At 45.5% G+C, this 22,869-nt stretch overlaps 3 protein-coding genes across 3 annotated transcripts in view; 2 read left to right on the top strand and 1 right to left on the bottom strand.

Moving 5' to 3' along the window:
- The window catches only part of T265_11775 (hypothetical protein), a gene marked incomplete at both ends in the record, with an annotated part of 51,483 nt that extends 49,905 nt beyond the window's left edge, over positions 1–1,578 (top strand). The window contains 2 exons of the mRNA XM_009178530.1: positions 500–626; positions 1,329–1,578. Of these exons, the coding sequence (XP_009176794.1) occupies positions 500–626; positions 1,329–1,578 (377 nt within the window). The remainder of the gene's footprint in view (positions 1–499; positions 627–1,328) is intronic.
- The window catches only part of T265_15534 (hypothetical protein), a gene marked incomplete at both ends in the record, with an annotated part of 56,041 nt that extends 35,016 nt beyond the window's left edge, over positions 1–21,025 (bottom strand). Inside the window, 8 exons of the mRNA XM_009178528.1 lie at positions 5,133–5,504; positions 5,626–5,793; positions 11,925–12,075; positions 12,195–12,403; positions 16,200–16,419; positions 17,893–18,335; positions 20,299–20,393; positions 20,435–21,025. Of these exons, the coding sequence (XP_009176792.1) occupies positions 5,133–5,504; positions 5,626–5,793; positions 11,925–12,075; positions 12,195–12,403; positions 16,200–16,419; positions 17,893–18,335; positions 20,299–20,393; positions 20,435–21,011 (2,235 nt within the window). The remainder of the gene's footprint in view (positions 1–5,132; positions 5,505–5,625; positions 5,794–11,924; positions 12,076–12,194; positions 12,404–16,199; positions 16,420–17,892; positions 18,336–20,298; positions 20,394–20,434) is intronic.
- On the top strand, positions 15,129–15,473 carry T265_11774 (hypothetical protein; the record flags this gene model as incomplete). Its single annotated transcript, XM_009178529.1, has 1 exon — positions 15,129–15,473. The coding sequence occupies one exon, from the start codon at positions 15,129–15,131 to the stop codon at positions 15,471–15,473; it is 345 nt and encodes a 114-aa protein (XP_009176793.1).
- Positions 21,026–22,869: the final 1,844 nt, after the last annotated feature.

Raw genomic sequence — 22,869 nt, 5'->3', positions numbered from 1 at the left:
CCACTTCCATATATTCTAAATGAAATTGGTTGTGCCGGTAAGTTATCTTGGTGGCAGATGGAGTCAGTGCAAGTATGACCAAGGCAGGAGCGATAGTCACCAATTTGTCATCTTTGCCACACGAAATATCGCTACATTTAAAGGGTCGTGTTTACAAAACTCCAACTCTATGACTCCTGAAACTCCCTCTCCGATCTAAATACTTTAAACGTCACCTGCTATTTGATCACCGCTGTCTCCGTAGTATTACAGGCGTCAACTGGCCGCACTACGTATATAACGTAATGGTCTGTAGGCCCGTAAGAGGCAGTGAATCGGTTTCGCATAAGCGGCAGATAATCAGTTTTAAGTGGGTTCGGCCAACGTCCACCGAAAAGATTCTCGAACCCAAACTCATGCTGGCGAGAGGATCGCTAACATACCACGACATGACAACGCGGAACGAAAGCAACTACCGTCAGGTTGGGCGCCATAGTCGTCAATCCCCTTTGATGCACAGCTGCGTCACCCGAAGGAAGTACGTGGGCTGAGATACTGTCGGGTTGCCCAATCCTACGCAGGAGTAGTCAAGATCCGAGGGTGAATTCGGAATACGGACCTCAGTCAACAACTTCGCGCCGTAAACAGTGAGTCATCTATCCTCACTTATCTACACTGCTACTGCTCAGCTTCTCCTAAGGTTTACAAATTGGAACATCGTAGCGAGGTTCCTAGATACTTTAACATACAACTCTATTGATAGACGTGGTGCAACCTGCCCGCTCCACCAACCGCTCGAAAACAACTGAACCACTGATACTTCGGGTTAGAGAATGCACACAGAAGCGATTAGTCTCAACCCCTGGGGAAACACTTTGTCTCCGATGCCTTTTAGTACGTCACCGATCGCGACGCGGATATCGCCACTATACATGAACTTTTTTACAGTAAACTGAAGACCTAAGCCCGTCATCTTCTGTGTACTTGCATACAAGAAACCTGACAGACGTTGAACCAATTTCTAAAACTATAAGCCACAACGTGGCTTCAAAGCCGGTAGGGCCTGTGTGCCTAGATGAACCCGCACAGGAAGTATGGAGCAGATGTCCACAAGCCAACAATAGCAGAAGCTACAAGAACAAGCTAAATCAGGGCTTGATAATGCTTTCATCAGCTGAAACTAAATCCCAATCATACAAGAACCAATGTACACCCCCCACAGGATTGGTTTCGAGAACTCGGATATCACTAGGCAACGCGTAGTTTCAACTTCAGTCAAATGCATCACTGGAAGTTCCCTGCTAGAGAAGCAGTGTGTAAACACTGACAAGATCACTACGAGTATCTAGATCGGCTGCGGTTGACAAACGCCATGCTCCGCCCAAGAAATTCTCCACTGTTCCCTGCAAGAATTCGCGCCCCGATGTGATCGAAGTCGTTGTTAAAGTTACTGCCGAGAACAAGTCATTCAATGTCCCCGTCGACACAGGAAGTTCCGGTGGCTATATTCCGGACACGGATGTCCGTAAGAACCCATGGCTCATCTATCCTTTTAACGTTGATATCACGGAAGCCTCACTACCACCAGACCATTGTTAGAACCGCCAAATTCCAACGACGTTCGACAATCTTCCACACCCGTATCAGCCAATGGCCACCAAGTCTAGACGTCTAGCCATACCTTACCGGATATTCGTTGGCAGACCAAACTACGTTTCCGGGAGCGGATCAGTGAACCTCACTATTCGCTCCGGTGTTAATAACTGCTAACAATTACTACAAAAAGCTAATGACAGTAGACTGCCATTGTCAAAACTCCCGCACTATAGGGACGCTGAAGCAAGACAGGCAGCCGTCGGGATGTTGGCATATTACTCTTACAAGTTTCCACTCGCATATAATACAAATTTCCATCTCGCTGACCCAGTACTAGACCCCCTTGACAAGCTTAGGCTAAGCATGCATTGCTAATCCCTGTAAACTATCAGTCATCGATAGTTCTGGAGAAGAACACATCAGACATTGCTGTAGCAGTTATCTTGAACCAAGACAGCGGTGCGGTGGCCCCTCAGGCCTGAGAGCTGACACGTTGCTCAGCCGCACGCGGCCAACGCACCCGCAGACGCAACAACCTCCGTAAAGCTCACCAGCCTCACGCACCAAACCATTAGCATCAGCCAGTTCACGTAGGCACACCGGGGATGATGCCTACCAGTTTGGATTTATAAGTATTGGTGATATACTATCTCGCTCACTGAGCTTTCTGCTTTCCATCTATAGGAATTGTTGTGAAACCCTACCTTTGACGAATCACTGTCCCCTGGTGTTTCCACAGCGCACATACTACAGCAACTACGGTAACCATTTCGTGTCTGATAGGAACCAGAGGCAAGAAAAAAGTCGAAATTCTATGGTACCACTTGGAAATGTTTTGTTTCCGGCACACAATCTACAGAAATGGAGATAACAAAGCTACCGATACCCTATCACGAAGCTGGAGGCGAGGTGACTCGTGGTAAGGGCGCGAATTTACTGGCCAGAAGATCCGAACCCGACATCTGTCTTTAGAGTTCCCCTATCTAGGCTTGGGCAACTTGGCAGTGTCCCGACCCTCATGCTTCCTTCGGGTAGCACGAAAACTGGGCACCGGAAGGGTGTTACAGCTGAACGGCTTATTCTTTATCACGAAGCACTAGACATCTTTTAATTACATCACCCTTGGACTACTCCACGAACTTGTTACCACGGAATAACCCTTATGCATTGTCCGCTCAGAATCAGTTCTCCCACCAAACACGAAGAATCGATGCAGTCTCGACTCACGATTGCCCCAGACTGGTGTTGCACCGGTGTGGGGCGCGAGTCGTAAGAGCGCCAAGCCACCCGCCTGGTGTGGCTACTGCAATTACTGGCGTAACTCTCATTCCTTCCGTTAAGTCTTTCGAATAGCCTACTTAGATCTCTCGCAAGACAGACCGCAGTTGTAACAATCAGTCTGGTCTCCTGGAGCGATCATCCAACTTCCCATTCGACCTGGAACACATAAGACCAATTCTATAGGTCCGGTGGTGGTAACACTGAAAGAAAATAGGGTTTTTGAGATTGACATGAGTAGGATTAACCGACTCCAACCTAACGAGATGTGCTGGAAACAGGCCGCAAGTGGACAGGCTGTCGACCGCACACTGTGTTAAGACACGATCGCTACGGTCCAGCTTTCCTGTAATTTGACCACCATCTGCATGAAAGAAAATCAGATCAGAGGCACTTCAGCGTTCATGGGAATTCGTCAGGCAACATACACGAAGTATGACGGAGAAACACAATAACACGAATCCCGTAAATTAGGGACAAACAAACGATGATTGTGCGCAACCAGCGACAGCACACACTGCGGCTTTTTCGTACTCTACACTAAATGGAGAGTGGGGAAGTAGATTATATTGGCTACGAAACATTACCCTAGAACCGAAGGTGAACCCAATGAGCCGCACACCATCGATAACAAGCCAGCCCAGCCCGAATATCGGCCAGTGAGGGGAAAAAGGAAGTAACGCCGCGAAATTTATTTTCCAATCGTATCCACAATTAAAAAAACGAAAAACTACAGGAAACAATGCATGTATGTTGGATAGCGTGGTGTAAGGTGTACAAGACTATGACCAACTAACAGTGCTCATTCGCTCTGCGTCCGAACGATCAAGATAGCACAAATGGATTGGCAAATGCATAGTTCATCGGATCCTTTCATCGTCTTCCGGAATCTTTGCTCGAACTCCTCATTTTCTTGTCCGGATTATCCTCACTGCGCTCATCCAAGTCCGCAGAGATAACTCGCTTTTCCTTCTACAAATTAAAGGAATGGAATAACAATTCAGTTGTCGGAAAACATATGGCCGTCATGAACAGGAACCCAGCAGCAAGCAACTGTTAATCCGAACAAACTCAGTGTTCCACAAAACTCGGGTAAGCTGATCAGTCGGTTTCGAATGCAGCAGTCATCGTGGACACAAACTATGGCCAAGAGATGGACATAGTTAAGCTGCCAGAACAATTACAGCTCGCTCCCGAACTGCGAGTAGCAAATACGTCCAGGTCACGTTTTAAAATTACTCGGATCCTACGGTTGGCAAACTAATTAGTATAAGAAATCAGCCTCGAACATCCCATGTAGATATGCCCTATGGTTTTAGTCTTCAGGTCCCTTGTCCACTGAATCTCCATCCAACACATTCTGTCCGTGAAAAAACAATGACCTGGGCAGTTGCACTGTCGAATTAATCATTCTTAATCCTACACGAGGAAAAACGCATCTCCATGAACCTCAAAATGTGTTCCAGTCGATTAGCCAACATCCCTAAATGTGGTACACTAAACGGAAGCGACTTGACAGAGAGAATTTTTTTTAACAGAGCGGACATGTAACCATTAACCAGTGGGTTGGTGACGTGAGTAATGCCCTGGGGGGTTCAGTTCACTGGAATGCTAACAAGTACTACACTTCAGCAATATGGTCCCAGGAGAACTCACAACCACTTTTAATCGCCAGAACACCTTGGACAAATTGTCTCTTACATTTGAAACTAAGTAAATCTCGTATATTCGTAATACACTACTCATAAGGTTACTGGAAACTCTTCGACAGCCCACGACCGGTTTCGTCCTTCAGTAAACTTGAAAATAAATAAAAATCATTCAGCTGTAGCCCTCTTTCGGTGCCTAGCTGCCATGCCACACGAAGGAAGCACGAGGGCTGGGATACTGCCTGGTTGCCCAAGCCCCGACAGGGGAAGTGGAGAGGCAGAGGTAGGATTCGAACCACGGACCTTCCGGTCAGTACAGTCGCGCTCTAACCACTTGGGCCATCCCACCCTTACGAGTAGTGTATCACGAATATAAACGTATTGTGATATCTCGAATATCGTAGCAAGTGAAAAATGAGGCGCCCTGAGCAGCACATTCGGTTGCCTAGACACATCATAAACAAGAGATTCAGCTAAGTCTCTCGCAAAATCGAATTTGTTTGCAAATGAAGCGTACTTCGCTGAGCAAATCTTACTTCTTCAGGAAGTGTGAACTAATCTAATACATAATAAACTAGTGTGCAAAACGATAGGATAACCGTGCGAACCAATGATGAAGCGGAAACGCACCGAGTCAGTTTCGGACATCGTTTTGGATTCACGAGATTTTTTCGATAAATTGGACAGATGTTCCTTGAACATTTCGTCTCGTTCAGAACGCTGCAGAACGTCACTAACCAACTCCCAGCGACTGTCTTTGCGGAGGACTTTCTTCGCTTCCTTCCAAGTCATCCCTGGATCGCGTACAAATTCGCTGAGTAATGTTCGGAAGTTTTCCTCCTGTTCAGCATGCAGTTGTTGCTCACGCTCCTTCTCTCGTTCCCGAAGCGAGGAGGAAAGGGCTTCTTTGACCTCTTTTTCTCGCTCTCTGATAGAAGCTTCCTGTCGCTCTTTCTTTTCTCTTTCCTTTCGGGAGTCGCTACTCTCACGGGATGGCGGATTCTGCAGGTATAAGATATTTAGGAAATAAGCAGCAGCAGAGATTAACAGATACTGTTGTATTCCGTGAAAAACACGCCAACGCCACAAATAAAGGATGCAGTACTATGTTAAGGTAACTCACCTCATCCAGTTTTCTCACGAAATCTCGGAACCAATCCTCACGACGGGATGAAGAATCGACTGCCTTGTATCGCGGATCTGCGTCTATTTTTCGTTTCACCTCACTCCAGTGAGAATGCCGTGACAAACCCTTCGTTTCCTTGAGCAGACTCAAGAAGTCAGACTTAACCTAAAAAGGGCAGAACATAGTGTTACCGAAACGAAATGCGACGACGAGGAACACCAGGCATGGGCTGACCTTTTTCGGTTGTTTCACCCAAGAGATGAGAAGTTCCTGGAAGGCCATGCCAACTCTAGGCACAGCCACATAGTGTGCATTCAAACGAGCTCACTAAAACCGACTGCGATGGCGTTACTAAGGAAGTACCGGTGTTCAGCACTGGTGTCGACTTCTGGGATGACCGACATCGGTGACCGTGTTTGGATGCAACTTACCGGACTAATAGAGACAGAAATGAGCATGAAGTGCTCCTACAGATAACGGAATACCTTGCTTTATACTAGTGATAGGTGTGAAGTATAGTCGAGGCTGGCCGATCCGAAAAGCATCCAGCTGAGCACAAGTAAGTCAGTTATGAAGCAGAAATACTTGATGGATAGAAACCTCCTGTCTCGCTTTTAAGAAAGACCTATATGATCACCGTCCAAACATAATAAACCAAGTCGTGTGAACGGAACTGAAAATGTACCAATCTGCAACGTGGATACACTGAACGGAGTGCTATATAGACCACCCTGTTTCCTGAATATTTCAGCTCCAAAAGCATAAAAATTCACGTTCTTCTGCTTCCACTTCCACCTGAGATTCGAATGTGAAAACACAAACTTCCCTAAAAAAACAAACTTGTCCATCACTAGTGAAAGTTGATATATAGCCTACGGAGAGAGGGTTGAGTTAACAGAGAACTGATTACAAATAAGCAGTTGTCTCGGCTACTGTTTCGAGAGGATACGGCTATAGAACTGAATCACGATGAAAAGATTGCTACGTGGAGTGCGAGTGTAAGTGCGACGAGTTTGCGCAGAGCAGAATAAATCAGTCGCTACATCCTTTGTCATACTTTGGATAAGAATGTGTTCACCTAGTCGTAATTTGAGATAGCGCGTCATTTGGAGTCATGCATGGAGTAAGCTAATATTCAGGAGCGACGAAGTGGTGCAATATGGGTAATCAGAATGGACTGGTGTATGAGGATCGGAGGCCAAAACAAAAGTTCAGTGGATGGAACTATGGAGGCGATGCAAGATGACCGAATTGCAAACGAACGGGTGTAACAGTAGACAAACCCAACACCTTACTTATTTGAAACCCATAAAACATGCCAACTATTCTGTGAATTGACCAAATCAACGTCACGAATATTCGTACCCCGACGACCACATACTTCATACTGCCCATCAACATGAAGTGCGTGGTAGACTCAAAGTTTGTTATTTGGTCCTCTTCGACCAAGTCGGCCACTTTCACCTTTGACGGAGGGTGGCTTTCGCGGCACTTTACGGTTCATTACAAGGCGCACACCATAGCTGGTATCTACTGTTTTTTAATCGGAACACTGAATATCGATCTGAGGTTTCATGAGTTGCCTTACGTGTGCGGGGACTGTAGGATGAATGAGAGTCGAGATGGGAAAAAATTGGGCGGTTCTAGTAGCACTTCGCACAGCACATCTTAGATAATTTCGACTTAGACCTAGACCTACCAACTACAGTGACTATACAAACACACAAGTGACCTGCTGACGCTGTCACATAAAAAGGTCAAAATCCTACGAAGTTGGGTTCGCTCTGTCGTTCATGAAGTCAACTTAAAGAGCTGCATAAAGTTTAACGTCGAATCGGGTTCCCGGTTTTCCGGTCATGTACCGTATGAATGAAGCACGCATTGAAGGGCCAAATAAACAAAACCTTTTAACCGTACTTGGGCAGTCTAACTGGAAGCCCCCTTTACATCCGGATTCAAATCCTGTAATTTCGAAAAAGGGTAATGCAGAACAGTCGCCAAGGTCGTGGGTTGGAGGTTTCCGTTATGCAATAAGAGATCGATTACGAACACGACTGGCGTTGACTTAACTGTTCGTGTAAACAAAAACAAGTCGTAAAAGACAGAATATCCGTATACTAGCGCCGCATCTAATAATTTAGGGTACATTAATTATTGCACATTTGGTGGCACGGTAAAGACTGAAAGCACGATCTTCAGCAACGATCTGGCATCCCGATATCATGAACAAGCTATTTCAGTCTAGACATAAGGGACGGATACACATCTACTACTACCGCATGGGCGGCGAAGATTTCTGTTATCAAAATATCTTAGGGTAGTTACCGAACCAACAGGCAATAAGGACAACAGGCGGTGGTCCGCCCCCGGCTTTATTAACGAGGTTGTGCAGATGGGCTAAGGGACTGATGTACCAAATTAGGCCCGGGAGCTAAATAAGTCGTGGCATATGCATGCAGATAGGCCGCACAACCGATGTGCGCATCAGCGAATCAAATTACAGCTTTGCAGACGCCACTAAACTCAGACGTAACAAACCTGTAAGTGGATTGACAACGGGCTGCGATAGCCTGAAGATTGGAGCCAAAGTCAAAGGACTTCCCCATTGCTGTTGTAATTCATCTGTTTAAGGACCTGATAAGCACAGATCAGTGCGTTAGAGGAGCAAATTTGGTGCCCATAAAAAGCGTTAAATAATAAAAATGGGTACCTTATTTTGACCACCTGACAAGGACCCAGTAACCAGCTAGCCAAGATAATTTCAAAAAGCTATCTTTAGTTCCGACTCACTTGGACGCAGGTTTATTTTTGCATAACAAATGCGATCGGTTAACGGTTGTACTGCCGACGTGAAATGTAAACAAGTTGGAATTACTTTTCGAGTAAATTGGGTCCAAACAATTTTAGCTTCCAAGAGTTCTGACTGCTCCGGTCAAGAGTATGGCAAAGGGGGTTACAAAAAATAAATCTCCAGTAGAGACAAGCATATCCCCTAGGTATACGCCAACTACAGTCCCAAAATACAGAGTACCTACATTCCTCTACGAAGAGAGATGCAAACTAGTATTACTTAGCACAACTAAGGTTGGTGCACCTTAAATTCTCAGTTGCTGGGTTTGGAGACGTGTCGATGAATAGTGCCGATCCACAGATCCTGAGACTTTGATTTCCGTTGCCGAGTTGTGGAGGCCCGTTTGAATTCGCCGAAAACTTGACTGGTCGGACAATACCTCAGCTTCATCCAAAAGCAACCGCTACGGACAATCCTACGGAGTGACAACGCCTTGTGGCTATTCGAGTATAAAGGATAAAAGGAGTGAATTTAAAATTTGTGGCCGAAAACCAGAGGGCTATATTAGTAAAATTACTTTTCTGAAGAACTGACAAATTAGCAATATCTTCCGGTACCCGATTCCAACTTTGGACAAACCGTAAAAGAAGGACAACACTAGCTTTCCTGTCAATTTTGTATCAGGAAATTGCTTGTTCAACCAGCTAGTAGACAGTTGACTTGGACGATGATTGTTGGTTGGAACAACCACAGGGGACGGTGCACATGGACGTGTGTAGATCAGTTGAAACCTATACCCAGTGGACGGGAACGGGATCTAGCACTCTAACGACCGTTCATAAATTGAAGGCCATGAAATGATGCACAAAAACGGCGGAGCGGGTCATGATGAAAACACTTGTTGGAAAACAATATAATGCTTTATATTGTGTGGCTTCTAGCAAATTCATATTCAGAACTGTTCGTTTGCTGCCAAATACCCATTAGAACAATTCGGGATATATGATGTAACCAGAAAAATTACTGTATTTCATTTCAGTGCACCGAATAAGTATCCCGTCCCACGGTCTCAAATCCAAATGAACGGGGGAGCGGCATGTGGTAAACTACCGAAGCGCACAATTTGCAACGGGTCAGTTCGGTTTACTGCTCGCAGCATAAACGCTGCAGATTCATCGAACGATTTGGAAATATTCAACAACGGAAGCTGTAAAGAAAGGGGTGGCTTACTGTTTGAAATCTTCGAATAATCAGATTCAGGGTAGATGGCGCGAAACATGTGGTAAATGATCACACAGATATTGGAAAAGACATCGCTGGTCATTCCTAAGCTGCAATCAGCCCAATGGACGAAATACATAGATCCAAACAATGATCTTAATCGAAATAGGGATGAAATTGACACCAGCTAGGGTATTTTGGTTACAGGTTGATCACAAGAATATGTTCTGGGTTAAAGGGCTCCTACGTGAATAATTATAGTCGTCTGAATGAACAAGTGACGAAGAGCGTAGCTAAGTATGTGGATGGCATTCGGCGTAATTGACGAAAAATGGTGTTTTTCTTCGAAACTCACGTTTATGCTAGACAAAACTTTACACCAAGCAACACGACGCACATGGGAATGAGTAAAGTGAACACGTTCAAAAGTAACCTAGCGCCCCGTCTCAAAGTGAAATTACTAAGAGCTTCATGAAAACCTTGATTTACAGGGTTTTTGGAGATGTTTCTAGATGAGATGAGAGTAACTAGCCAGCATGGAGAAAACTCGACAAGTCAGCTCCAGGTAGCTCATAAACACGGTACCATCCTTTTATGACAAGCGCTATTCGGGAGTCCTCAAGCTGATCCTTAAATAGTAGATTGCTCAAGTTGAGGTTGAGACGAAGCCAGAAGCAAAAAGTCCAAACCACTATAAGGTTGTCGACAAATCAATATGTTCTGTCTCATTAAAGCGTACTATTCCGATCCCCTTGAATAAAGAATAACATGAGTAAAATCATCTTATCTAACATAACTAAGAACATGTGAACCACGTTTCAGCAGAGCTTATTTGAACGCTTCGCTTTTGACACAAAAGCTTCATCAAGCCAAGCTCTTGTATCAAAAACGAAACGCTGTCCACATAAAAAACCACCGATTGTTTACCTCCTGAAACCCTTCTGAAACGATTCCTCAATCCGTTCCAAACTTTTTCTAATTGAATGAACCATGTTTAAACACAAACCGAGGATTACTTATTGTTGCTTGCTGTGTTTTAGACAAGTAAAGCTCGGCTCACTTCCCTATCCATCGGAGTGAGGTGAGGGTCAGAAAGGTAATAGCCAACCACTTTCAAAGCGGTTCTGGTCGGGTGCTAATCTGTCAGGGTTCTGCTGGCATGGAAGATTTACACTGAAAAATGCCCTGCTGGAAGTAGTTTAGATGAGGGTTTTTATAGCCTACAGAAATTCTACATCAACGATGTAAAACAAACTTAGAAATATCAGAACTTATAAAGGAGTTATTAACTAACGAGAATGCTAAGGAGCGCGGGCGATTCTAGGTAACAGGAGCAACAAAATACTGGTCATGCATGGGATAGCTGTGAGTTACGCCCTAAAGTGAAACACGTAAACAGACAACTTGATTTTGTAAAAGCATTCACACTCACGGCTTGGACGAAACGAGGAAATTCGGACGTGCAGCAAGGTCCGGATGACCGCTTATAAATTCCGTGGTTGGACAAGCAATCCGCTCTCAGAACTCACGTCACAGGTTTCAGCAGAGATTAGATCAGCAAGGAAAACAACCGAGCATGACCACTGTGACCACTTTCACAGCCAACGGGTGAAAACTGATGAATACAACGACATAGTGGTCAGTCACTGAATGCTTATAACCATAAAACTTTGGTGGAAATATGTCGAACGTGTGGTATTCGCTAATTTCGAATGAATACTTAGGTAGCAATCGTCGACAGGAACGTTCAATTGATCTAAGTACATGTGAGAGCAGGAATAAAGTGACACTCCCAACGCCGAAGGAAACAATGGTAAGCGTGTGAGCGCATAACATTTGACCAGCAAAAACAGCGAGACAGTGAAATGAGTATCAGAACCGCCAATAAGGCTAGCGATTTACTCGAAGGGGAACTCGCAAAATTCCGGCTCTAGCAGAACACTTAGGGAAGGAAAGGATGGTATGAATTCTTGACCGCGAATACGACGGCGCTGAAGGGGGGTACATATGGCGAAAACTTAAGCCAACGAATAATCAGACACCTGGCAATTCTAAATAGAGTATTACAGAAGCTACGCCAACTCAGATCCGCACACTAACTGTAGGGTTGGCATCTCAATTATTCGCAGGTCATCACAAATGACCACGGAGCCGTCATGCACCCGAATTAAACAGTACTTGTGAATTGATTTGATCCCTTCGGCAACGACGTGAGGAATTTCACAATGTAACATTTTGCCGACAAAATGATAGACCCAGATAAAGTTGGAGTAGTAACACTTACTTTCTCTTTCTCACGGTGCTTTTCATCTTTCTCCCGTTTGCGAAGTTCGGCCAAATAGTCTTGGAACATTGATTCTCTGTCCCGCGACTTTTCTATGCCCTTGAACCGCGCATCTTTCGCGTACTTTGTCGAAAACTCGGTGAAGGAAGATCTGGAAAGAGCAGACAGATGTGACTAACAACGACTGTATACCAAGCGCACTGTCCGAAAAACGCCAAAGAGACTAGCTTTGACCACACAATAACGAATGCGAACTGCTGGTTAGCTTACTTCGACGTCAACTCCGCTTCTTCGAGCAGCTCATTGAACTTCTCTTTCCGCTCCTTCAGTTTGTTTTTCTTCTCGCGCCTTTCTTCTTCCGCGCGTTCTTTGACGTACGCTTCGAACGTTTGCTTTCTCTCTTTGCTGGCCAAAAGAAGATAGCGCGGATCGAAGACAATTTTGTGCAACTCTTTCTCCCATGTAGAAAAAGCAGAAACCTGAAACCAAAGTGAACCAGATTTACGATAGAGACAGGGCAACTCAAACGGCAACACCGTATTGATCCTCAAAGAAGGAAACCGACTTGCGCTAAAAGTCACCTGTTCGCAGTCATCAGAGACGAACACTCACAGTTGTTCACTATAGATAAGCCACTGAAGAAATCGTCGTACCGAATGAATTTGAATTTCTTACGCTGTCCGTTTACTCCACCTTTGTTGCAGAAACCCCGGGTGTCTGGTTAAACCATTTTTATTTCTTTGTCTGCTTTTCATACACTTTCCAACGAACGAATTGGAGCAGTTGTACGGCATTTAAGAGCCAGCGTCCTCGCACCATTACTCCCGATGGTGGATAAATTTCAAAGTTAAGCGGAAAATTCACATCCCCCTAACGCTTCATGAGTATATCCTATGAATGCTAACCACGCATGATTCCATGTTTGGTTTGTCGTTCGTATGTGGAAACGGAAGGTAGTCTAGTCAGTACAAGGCAGACCGTCAGATATGTGTTGCGTAGCTGGCGATGTGGGAGGACCTGATGTTCAGAACAGGTACCGAATGGATCTCGCGTAGGGTCAACACTCCTAGACAACAAGTGGACTAAGTTCCAGTTGTTGTAGTTGTTCGAAGGATAGACGACCTTCTAATCGTGTATGTATTCGAAGAGATGATTCCTCCAGACTACAGAGCTGTAGCACTCGCGATCAACCCAACTTTTGAGGAACGCCTTTTCTACACAACACTGAGGGCTGAATAGTTAGCGAACCAACTTGGATGATTTATCGCTTCTGGAGAACGTGCTATAGAAATACAGCTCACCCTTCTTGAACAGTTGGTCGGGATTGCGTTCAGAACTGACTTCTCCTGAGGCATCATGGCTGAAGAAACCGAGCGACTTTTCCAACATCCCAGAAAATACCTGAATCACCAGGATGCGATGCACCGTATAATCCTCACAGGATAGAACATGAGGTCAGCTCCCACATTATACACGTCTGTGTGCACGTTCTCTTAAGAGGCGATAGAGCCTGTAGCTGTGCAGAAATGTCGATAGCCTGCAACAGTGAAGCCCTGGGGCTCGAAAGCGATGCTGCATTGTTGATGACAGTGCCTAACCAATAGGCGTTTCTGAGAAGCGATTTCAAAAGGTCCTCGGAGTATCCCTTTCTCCCAGTCACGGCTGTGTCGCACCTTCACTCTGGATGTCAAACAGTTTTTAATGCTAGTTAACAAGCAGTGTCTGCCAGACCAGAGTTGAATAATAAAAGACTGCCTTGGTGAAAAGCACTTCACTGGTTGCTTCTAGCTTCTCCCCCGCCGCAATCGAGCTCCAGAAGATACCGGTTGTATTCGATTCGAAAAAATAATGACCACTATAGCACTGGAGTATTACGATTCCATGAAATGTGACAGTGGATTAGAAAAGGGTGCCACAGAAGCCGCTTTGACGTAATTTCACATGCTTTGATGCAAACTCTAAGCTTGATAATGAAGTTTTGGATAAGAAGCTACCGACCGAAATGTTCTTAGATCGATTCTGGCTCTTTGATTCCCCTCCGTCTTGGCTTTTCCGGCAATATCTCCCGCGCTCCTTGTGGGATGCATGAAAGAAATACATCGTAAGGGTGCGACAACTGGACAGTGAGACATAACAACAGATAGGTTCCACCTTTCGAGCAATTCGGAAAGCCTCGTGATTCAGTGCACGCGATGAAGCGACAGTAGCTAGTGGCTATTCTTAGCTTCGTACAACGCAACGTAAGAGTTGATGGCTAGAGAAATGACTCCGTATCACTGGGCGTTCACCCAATATAAGCATTATTTTTGACACCTTACAAAGGTGACTCCAGAACCCCTAGGTTTTACTATTTAATAGCAAAATGCAAGCTATCTAGTCTAATTCGGCTGTGCACCAGAGCACGCCGGAAAACACCGGTAAAGCCTGAATGATCCGCGGACCCCGCGAGAGATCTGATGTTCAGACTACCTCGAGGTACTCTATGGAAGTGCATTTGGTTCAAACAGCGCTTCATTGCAATCAGGTGGTCAAATGGGTGAAGATAGCCCAAAGGTCGATTAGAGAGAAACCCAGGGCAACTAAGTGAGTTGTGGTCAGTTTGCTAGGTTTTTTAAGTTCTGATTAGAGATCACTGAAAGAAATACATCATTCAAACTGAACGCTGGTTTTCAGTCTTAGCGTAGAAGCAGTATATGCAGCGAGGAACCTCAGTCCGAAGGTCTCCACCCATATAAAACGTTCCACAGATTCTCCCACGGATATGCTAATTAGGTCTACAGAGTACATAGAGTTACATGACAATAGGTTAAAGTTGCCTCTAAAGAGGAAATATCCCTACGGCTGCAGTCTATCATAACCATGCCTGGTCAGAAATGGAGACCTTTCCCCACAGAAGCGCACCGATTGTGTCTATCAAATTTAGATAAATAGGTATGGCTTACGGCAAAAATTCCATCATTTTGATTAACCAAAACCAGCAACAAATCCGATAAAACATATCAAGATAGTATGTACCACGTTGGCTCAGACAAAGCAAAACGTAACGGTCGATCAAGGGATAATGAAGAAAATGGCATTCAACGACCAGAAATGGATGTTATTTTTCAATTAATTGTTCGGTTTGAACGCCGAAATATGCGATATTCTTCGACAGAGCGACAATAGAACATCGACACCCACAACTGCCTAATGTTTCGTAGGTAAATGCAGAAACTGTCCCCTCAGAACATGAGAAGATCCAAGGACACAAATCCTCAAGACTCTTCGAACAAGGTTTACTTTGCGACGCATTTGGATCGGACGATGAAAGGACAACTGGGACGATACAGCTTTGGAATAAAGCATGTGGAGGCTGCCAACATTCCGACGTTCTCATTAGCTAGAAAAGCTAGTCAGGTAACATCCTCACTTTCCAGTGGTCGAGATGGAAACCAGTTGCAGATGCTCTGCAGCTTATGCTGTTGTTCGCTCAGCCCCCCAGGGACTATAGTTCAACGCTTCAAGCACCTGGGCTGGGATCCCAGTCTTTCGTTCAAGCAGTTAACATGAACATGACGAAGTGAAATGCAACAAAAGATTATGGTGAACATTTCCGTTAGAGGATTACTCGAAGCTGAGCTACGAAGCAGATATTATGCCATCGACGGCGGATACATCCGAAGCAAGATCGAAAACGTCACAAAATGCGACATTGGTATGCCTTTTCAATTGTACTTCCTACATGTACTGTTACTGAACCGTTCCGGAGACCTCACAATATCGTGTAATTGAAAGTCGGATAAAGGACAAAGCACGGGGCTTCCAAATCACGGAGTTTCAGCACCTTCGGCGGCAACTGAGGAAGTTCCGGTCACGTACCTACAGCTTCCACGTGAAGACAACAGTTATATCACTGAAGCTCAGCCACTGGCACTTTGCAATTCACATCCGACGACACAAGATTTACAAATCAACTGCTTTGTCGGCCCGTGTACTGAGTGTGAGAAAGTTTGGTTTGTCAAACGAAGTCGTAAGTCGAAAGCGATGTGTTTGTACCATCACTTTATTTTCTAGCTGGCTCCGGCAGTATACGTGAGCCATTCTTGACTGATTAGTTCGAACTAGGTGATCATGACCACTTTTTAAAACCTCATGAACTCGACTCTCTGGACCTCATGTTATGCCTCAACCTAGGGAGTAAGGTGCAATCGTAATCTAGAATATCGCACGGGGGCTGTTTCAAGCGTCCGATCGTGCCAAGAACGGCATCTACACTACTTTAGAAAGAGGCATTACCTGCATTTCAACAAGCATTTCGCGGAACCGTCTGACTCGAACTTCTAGTGGCTGAACAGCCCGTTCTCGAGCTGCCCGTTCCTCAGCCTCTTTGGCGGCCTCCATACCGACAGGGATTTTATCAGGAGTGTTCGCTGGTTTTTCCGTTTCCGCATCCGCATTTTCTGGCGTTTGATTTTTTTGGGCCTCATTATCTTGGGGTTGGTTCTCTTCGCCATCCCTGAAATCAGAAAAGAGACATGGCGAAAGCTCAGCATATTTGCAAAAGAATCTTGACCAGACTACTAGTGCATCCTGTACACGAAACTGTCGTCCTGTTCATAAGACATACGGCTCAGCGCACCGCTTGCTGACTGCCTTACGGATGTTTTTGCAAAGATGACAAAACGTTGATACGTGACAAATCCATCACCAGGGTTGAATACATATGGGAGCCAAATGGAGGCAAACGGCCGAGTAAAAATTGAGGTAATATGGATGCCCAAGCTACAGTAGGCTTGCAATAAGTTGCTAGTCCGTTGTTTAACCAACCAAAAAATGACCTGCAGTGAAAAGACGGCTGATATTCATGGCTGATTTGCGGGTCAACAACAGTCGAGCTGCTGGATGCCCGTGGGTAGTTGGTAAACCAATATATGCCGATGCACACCAGAGGGAATGCGATTCGTGGGAAAGTACGTGAAGATCTGGTGTTTGCAATTTAAAAAAATCGTTCAGTTGTAGCACCCTTCCGGTGCCTAACTACCATGTCACCAAAAGGAAGCACGAGGGCTGGAATATTGCCTGGTTGCCCAAGCCCAGAGAAGGGATGTCGAAAGGCAGAGGTAGGGTTCGAACCACGGACCTTCCGGTCAGTAAATTCGCGCTCTAACCACTGAGCCATCCCATAATTTGCTGGCGTATGACAACTCCCTTCTATCCACACCACTTTCATGCATAATGACTCAAACTCACACTAGATTTGGTTCGCAACACAGGCAGTTTGGGTAGAGAAGGGTCCCTAATAAAATTGCACGCCATGGTTTGCAGTCGAAACATGGGAACATCAAAACGCTCTCTAGATGGACTGAAATCAATAACACCGTGTGGCGACTGCACAGACCTTAAAGCCGACAAGACCTGTGGGTGACTGAGCTGACGAGGGACACAGAAACACCAAAATGGCCCCCCTCAATCCAACTCACTTGGGAAATGAAGACGAGAACGTAAATTGAAGCCAATCAACGAAAACGATAATTAGCTGTCACTGGCCGAAGAATGTGTGGTATTCGTATTCACATGACTTTTCTGAAGTCTCCATCCTGTCCTGGTGCATTTATTCTGGTGAGCTCCCATGACAAAGCCAACACTATTCCAAAACAACATCGAAGTAACAAGTTGAAAATGATAACAATGTAAAGATAAACGTTCGGCTACAGCATCCTTTCGGTGGCTAGCTACTATGCCGTCGGAAAACAGCACGAGAGCTGGGATAACGTCAAGTTGCCCAAACATAGACAAGAGTCGAGAGAGATAAGGGGGTTAGGTTCGAACCAGGGACCTTCCGGTCAGTAAAATTTGTGCTCTAACCACTGAGCTATAAAATAAAATACGAAACAATGGCTTTAGTAGATGCGATTGATAAGCTCCATGTGCAAGCCAGAACTGCACAGGCAACAGCATAGCCAATGTTAAAAATCTTGAGTAAACTTACAGACGAGGTTTCTTGGATGCAGTCTCCCCACTATCACTATCAACTGACCCCGAAGACGGATTGCCCTCAGAACACCCAAGCTTGCCAGGGTTAGCCGCTGTGGGTTGTTTTTCGAGGAGGCGGTCAACATCGGCACGTCCTTTCAGTTCCTCGGGCTTCTCCCAAACAGAAAGCCGCTGACTTGGATTAAAGAAGAACGCACGATCGTCGCCAGTCCAAACAACACACCACGGAGTACCAGGGACGGCAGTACTCGATACTGGCCTGGTGTTGTCCTTCGGAGTCTTCGCCGGTTCTTCTTTCGTTGAAGTATTTTCCCCAGACGATCCATTAGACTTCTCCGAGTCCTTCGCTTCAGAGGTAACTTTTACTTCAGCAGTTACCTTGTTCTCTGTGGAAACTTCTGAAGGAACATCACTGTTCGACTGTTTGTTCTCCAGAACCTGGAAAGAAACGGGTAGAAGGAAACTCAGCATGCACGAGCTTTGAGCGATCGACGTGATAAAGTAATCCGCTACTCCGATTAGGGCACCTAACTTTGAGCCTACCAGAAGAGGTTCCACGGAACCAAGCTAGGTTGTCCTGTGCCACTGTCGAGAAGACATCAATCTGTAGTAACCAGGCAACTATCGCTTGGCGGTTTTAAAAGTGGGATACAACCTAGAAAGCTGATTAACCCCGAATTTGAAACCGAGAGGCGGAGTAAGGTGCTACAATGGATCTGGATATATCAATCAATAGCCGATCGCAAGCATGTGGTAGGACGCACAAAGACCTTCATCAGTGGTACCGATTTGCATTGAGTTTAATGAGTCGATTCGGTTTGCGTGCGTTGATCAGAAAGATGGGATAGATGGTTAGTTCAAATGTATGGAACTAGAAAACGGAACAAGGCGCACCTTACAGGCCCGCCTTTTATATGAACCACGACCATGAACCCGAATGCAAAAGTGGACTTATTCGGAGAAAATGTGGTATGGCAGACGCCAGTCAGATAGCTTCTTGGTCTTCATAATGAACTGCGGTCACGATACACTGTGGGTGAAACCCGAAATTCACCAACTTGAATTCCTTAATGCAATAAGCCTAAAAAACCAGACGTTTGTCGCAGCGAACTTTTGGTGCACAACAGCCGTGCAGCCCGCAGAAAAAATGTAAGGCCGTTATCCCGACATAAGCTACCTGCGAAATATGAGGGCGGGTTCTTTTAGAGGCATTCTTACAGGAATTCACCCATAAATCTTGACGCTGAACGCCAACTTTATGAAAATCCATGACTGTCAGACGCAGCACGTCGCACTCTTGCTGGTCTGCTCACAACCCATCGGCTCCGACCTGTGACCTCCATGCTGTTCTTGGTGAATCACTTCAGTTTTTTGCCGTTTGTTGCGACTCAGGCTTTCAGGACGACTGACGTTTTATTTCCTCAGAAATTTTCCCCCGTCTTAATAGTTACTTCGCTTCACATGGAGTACAGCTGTCATGATCGACGTGGGGATACTTCTCAGATTTCACTATATGAACCTCTGCCATTGTACTAGAATCTGAATCCGTCTTCTGTCCCGGCAACCACATCATTTACCCGCTATCCTATCCTCTTCACTTTGTTGTTGTACATTCTTTCCCGGATCGACAAAACCCTGACTGTTCAACCCAAAATCTCCAACTGCTCAGACTAGGGTTAGCGCCTGACTGTGATTACTCGTTGTCTACCTTCTTCATGGTTGCTTTCAGGAGACAAAAACCTGTGATCTAAAGTACCAAAAGAAAAGGTTAACCTTTGACGATCCACAGCCAGTTTTGCTGGTCTTGGGGTTTGCCAGGCGTCAATCGGTCTAATTTATTTGGAAACCATAATCCTCATAAACGACGCCATACACTGATTTGCAAATTAACTTTCCGTTAACAGGGGCTCATTCGGATGACAGCTGAACTTTACGTTCCATGTTTGAGTTGGAACGGTGTTTAACGATGCCGGAGCATATCTCTCCACGAGGGTTGGTGAGGCACGCCCATGAGACGAGACTCAAGGTGGAAACATTGTGGGTTGTCTGAGGGACCTTGTGAGTAGTGTCGCGTCGAAGAAAAAAGCTTCGATATCCTAAATATCGTTTAAAAGTGGTATTTGTGCAGCGCCCTCAGTGGAAGACTATTGCATGTGGGATGGTTTCCAGTTAACACGAAGCAAAGCTGCAAATGAGTGTACAGCTCCGAAGGGATACATCATTTCCATGAGAGCGAAACTGAGCAGTGAGGGACCAAAATCGAGAACCTATTACCCGGGGTGAACTCGAAGAAAAATAAAGTAGCATTGGGGCTTGACGAGGACGGTGTCCAAACACGGTAAGTGTGCAGTAACAATGAGCCACAAAGCTGTTAACTGAGATAAACGGATGAATTACCCACCTGAGGCGTCGATTGCACGGGTGCGGCAGCTGTCGCTTGCATCGTTGTGGTAGAGGGAGCAGAAGGAACAGTGAATACCGGGGTTTTCTGTTGCTCTAAAAGTAAGGAACACATCGTGAAACTAACGAGTTCTTACCGTCCCAGTCGACAAGCACTTTAGGTTTCTCCCAGGTAGTCTCACCAGTTCTTGAATTGTGGTAGTACGCCTTACCCTCTGGATTGCGGTACTCTGACCATACTGCAACGTCCGGAGGTTTTTGAATAGCAGCACCTGTGGACAGCAGAGGTGGTATTGTGGGTACGACAGAGGCAGTTGTCGATGCAGGCTTAGCTGTCCCCTCCACTTCACCCTGACGCACAACTGTGACACCCTCCGGGCGGTCCCATCGTGTCTCACGAGTACGCATGTTATAGTAGTAAGACTTCCCTTCTGCTGTTAGGTTTTCTACCCATATGTCATCTGGAGTCTTACGCTGAACCGCTGGCTGAGTAGCCGGGGGAATGGCTCCAACAGGCATAGCTGGGGGCATGAAAGGCATCGGTGGCCTGAATGGGGGCATGGAACCGGGCATCATCGACATGCCGTGCATAGGAGGAGGCATCATATGCAGAGGAACTGTCGGTGCCCCCGGGCCTAAGGGTTGGGATGGAATGAACGGTCCAACCATTGGACGACCGATCCCACCGGGTGGGCCTGGGAATCCTGGTGGCATGGCAAACGGAACACCTAGAAAAGAAGCAGTTGTGAAAAAAACCGAGTTGTTAAGAGGTAGACATTAGCTCACCGTTTGGTCTGCTCACCCAGATAGACATCTACTTATCATTTTTAGTTGAGGATCAGGATTCCTGTTGGCTGTTTGGACGAACTTTTGGTCGATATCTGGTTGATCTGATTACTTGAACAGTTGACTTGAGTAAACTTCACATTATGAGCTCCCTCTTAAAAGTTTCTTACTCAAGAGAATATTTGTCCGGGGTGTTTGTGATGAGAATCTGCTGACACCTATTATATACATGCCTGCTGTGCTGCTTCAGTTTGGGAGGGACGTTGAAAATTGGTTCTCGCTTTTTGGCTAAGGCCACGCGTTAACAAATAAGTATTGAAATTGTATTTTTTCTGTATGACGTAGGCTAAGATCTCGGTGTTCACGGCGGCGAAAAATTGCTCCCAGACCACTAACAACGTACACGAAGCCCCGTAGTAGGTTGATGGAACTTCCGATCACAGAAGATACTGTGGATGTGTCTGAAGGCAAAAATGCAGATTCGCCAACTTATTAGCAATGTTTACATATTTCCTCACAATTCTAGTGTTCTCACTTTGAGTTTACTTAACGCACTTGCCTTTCCTGGATCACTTTAGGTGTATGATCCAGCGGCAACAATGAGAAACAGCGATTTGACCAAATACTTTCGAGTCAACCTTCGAAGATGTCGGGAGCTTATGGAACACCATTGCGTCCCAAAGGTTAGTTTCCCTAATGTAACCTTCGTATGTAACGTGTCGGAGTATTGTTACCTCGAGTGCATTCAATGGCAATCGTTCAGGTTGCTGTTGACCGATCGGACCAATCAGGCTTCAGGTGCGGTGGTTATCAGCAGCCAATCAAACTATAGAATAAAGTTGCTCTTTGTCAACCATATAGGCGCAAGCACGAAGATGGAAACTATGCGCCCTAATAGGCACTGACCGCGCCTGTTTTAATGGTGGCGAAACGTGTACGAATATATTGCCAAGCTGGGTGAACAGATCAACACCCACTATATCAATTACCAATGATGTTCGTTTGTCTAACTGTCCGGAATATTTGTGTGAATGGCTGCAGTCTCCTTCAAATTGCACTTACCTCAAATTTCTTTATACAACTCTGACGCTACCACATGTTGAACTTGGAATCACCGGATCCAGGCTTACTTTTTGTGTCGCTAGAGAACATTAGGGAAAATGACCGCTCTTGCAATCATGGAAGAATCGGAGGTGTATCGCTCCACAGTCTGCGACTTATAGCGAAATTTTTATCACGATAGTCTACTTCAGTGTGAAGCCAACTGAAAATAGTGGCAACATGGCTTCTTACGCTTACTAGTTCCAAGCTATCTGTTGTGTTACTCACAAACTACCGTAGTCCCACGCAGTATGTTTGATTTGGGTTCACCACCAGCTACGTTCGCATCAAACCATTCATGTGGCGGACGGGAGTGTAAAGTAACCACTTATTGACCAAAAGAAGTCGAAATAACTATCAGGAGAGAAAGCGAGAAGCAATGCATCGGAAAGACATCAATATATGGCATTGTCCTGTGTAAAAATAGGGTGTGAGCGGTACTCATGATCAAACAGACCAAGCATCTTCCTCCACCCATCCACCCAGATTGCGATATATGACCTCCATTGAAAGCAGAGGTCGGAAAAGTGCGTCTTCTGTTGGGTCACAAACACTTTAGTCATTGGAGAGAAGTCAATTCAGAGGTAAATCCCCGAAGGTGGAAATGATATCAGTCGGTTTTAATCCCTTCGCTGTATATGATTGTGCGTCAGACTACGCTTAACTAAAAGTCAGTTTGTGCGGG

Source organism: Opisthorchis viverrini (assembly GCF_000715545.1).
Source record: "Opisthorchis viverrini unplaced genomic scaffold opera_v5_576, whole genome shotgun sequence".
NCBI lineage: Eukaryota > Metazoa > Platyhelminthes > Trematoda > Opisthorchiida > Opisthorchiidae > Opisthorchis > Opisthorchis viverrini.
This window is presented reverse-complemented; position numbering and strand designations above follow the sequence as displayed.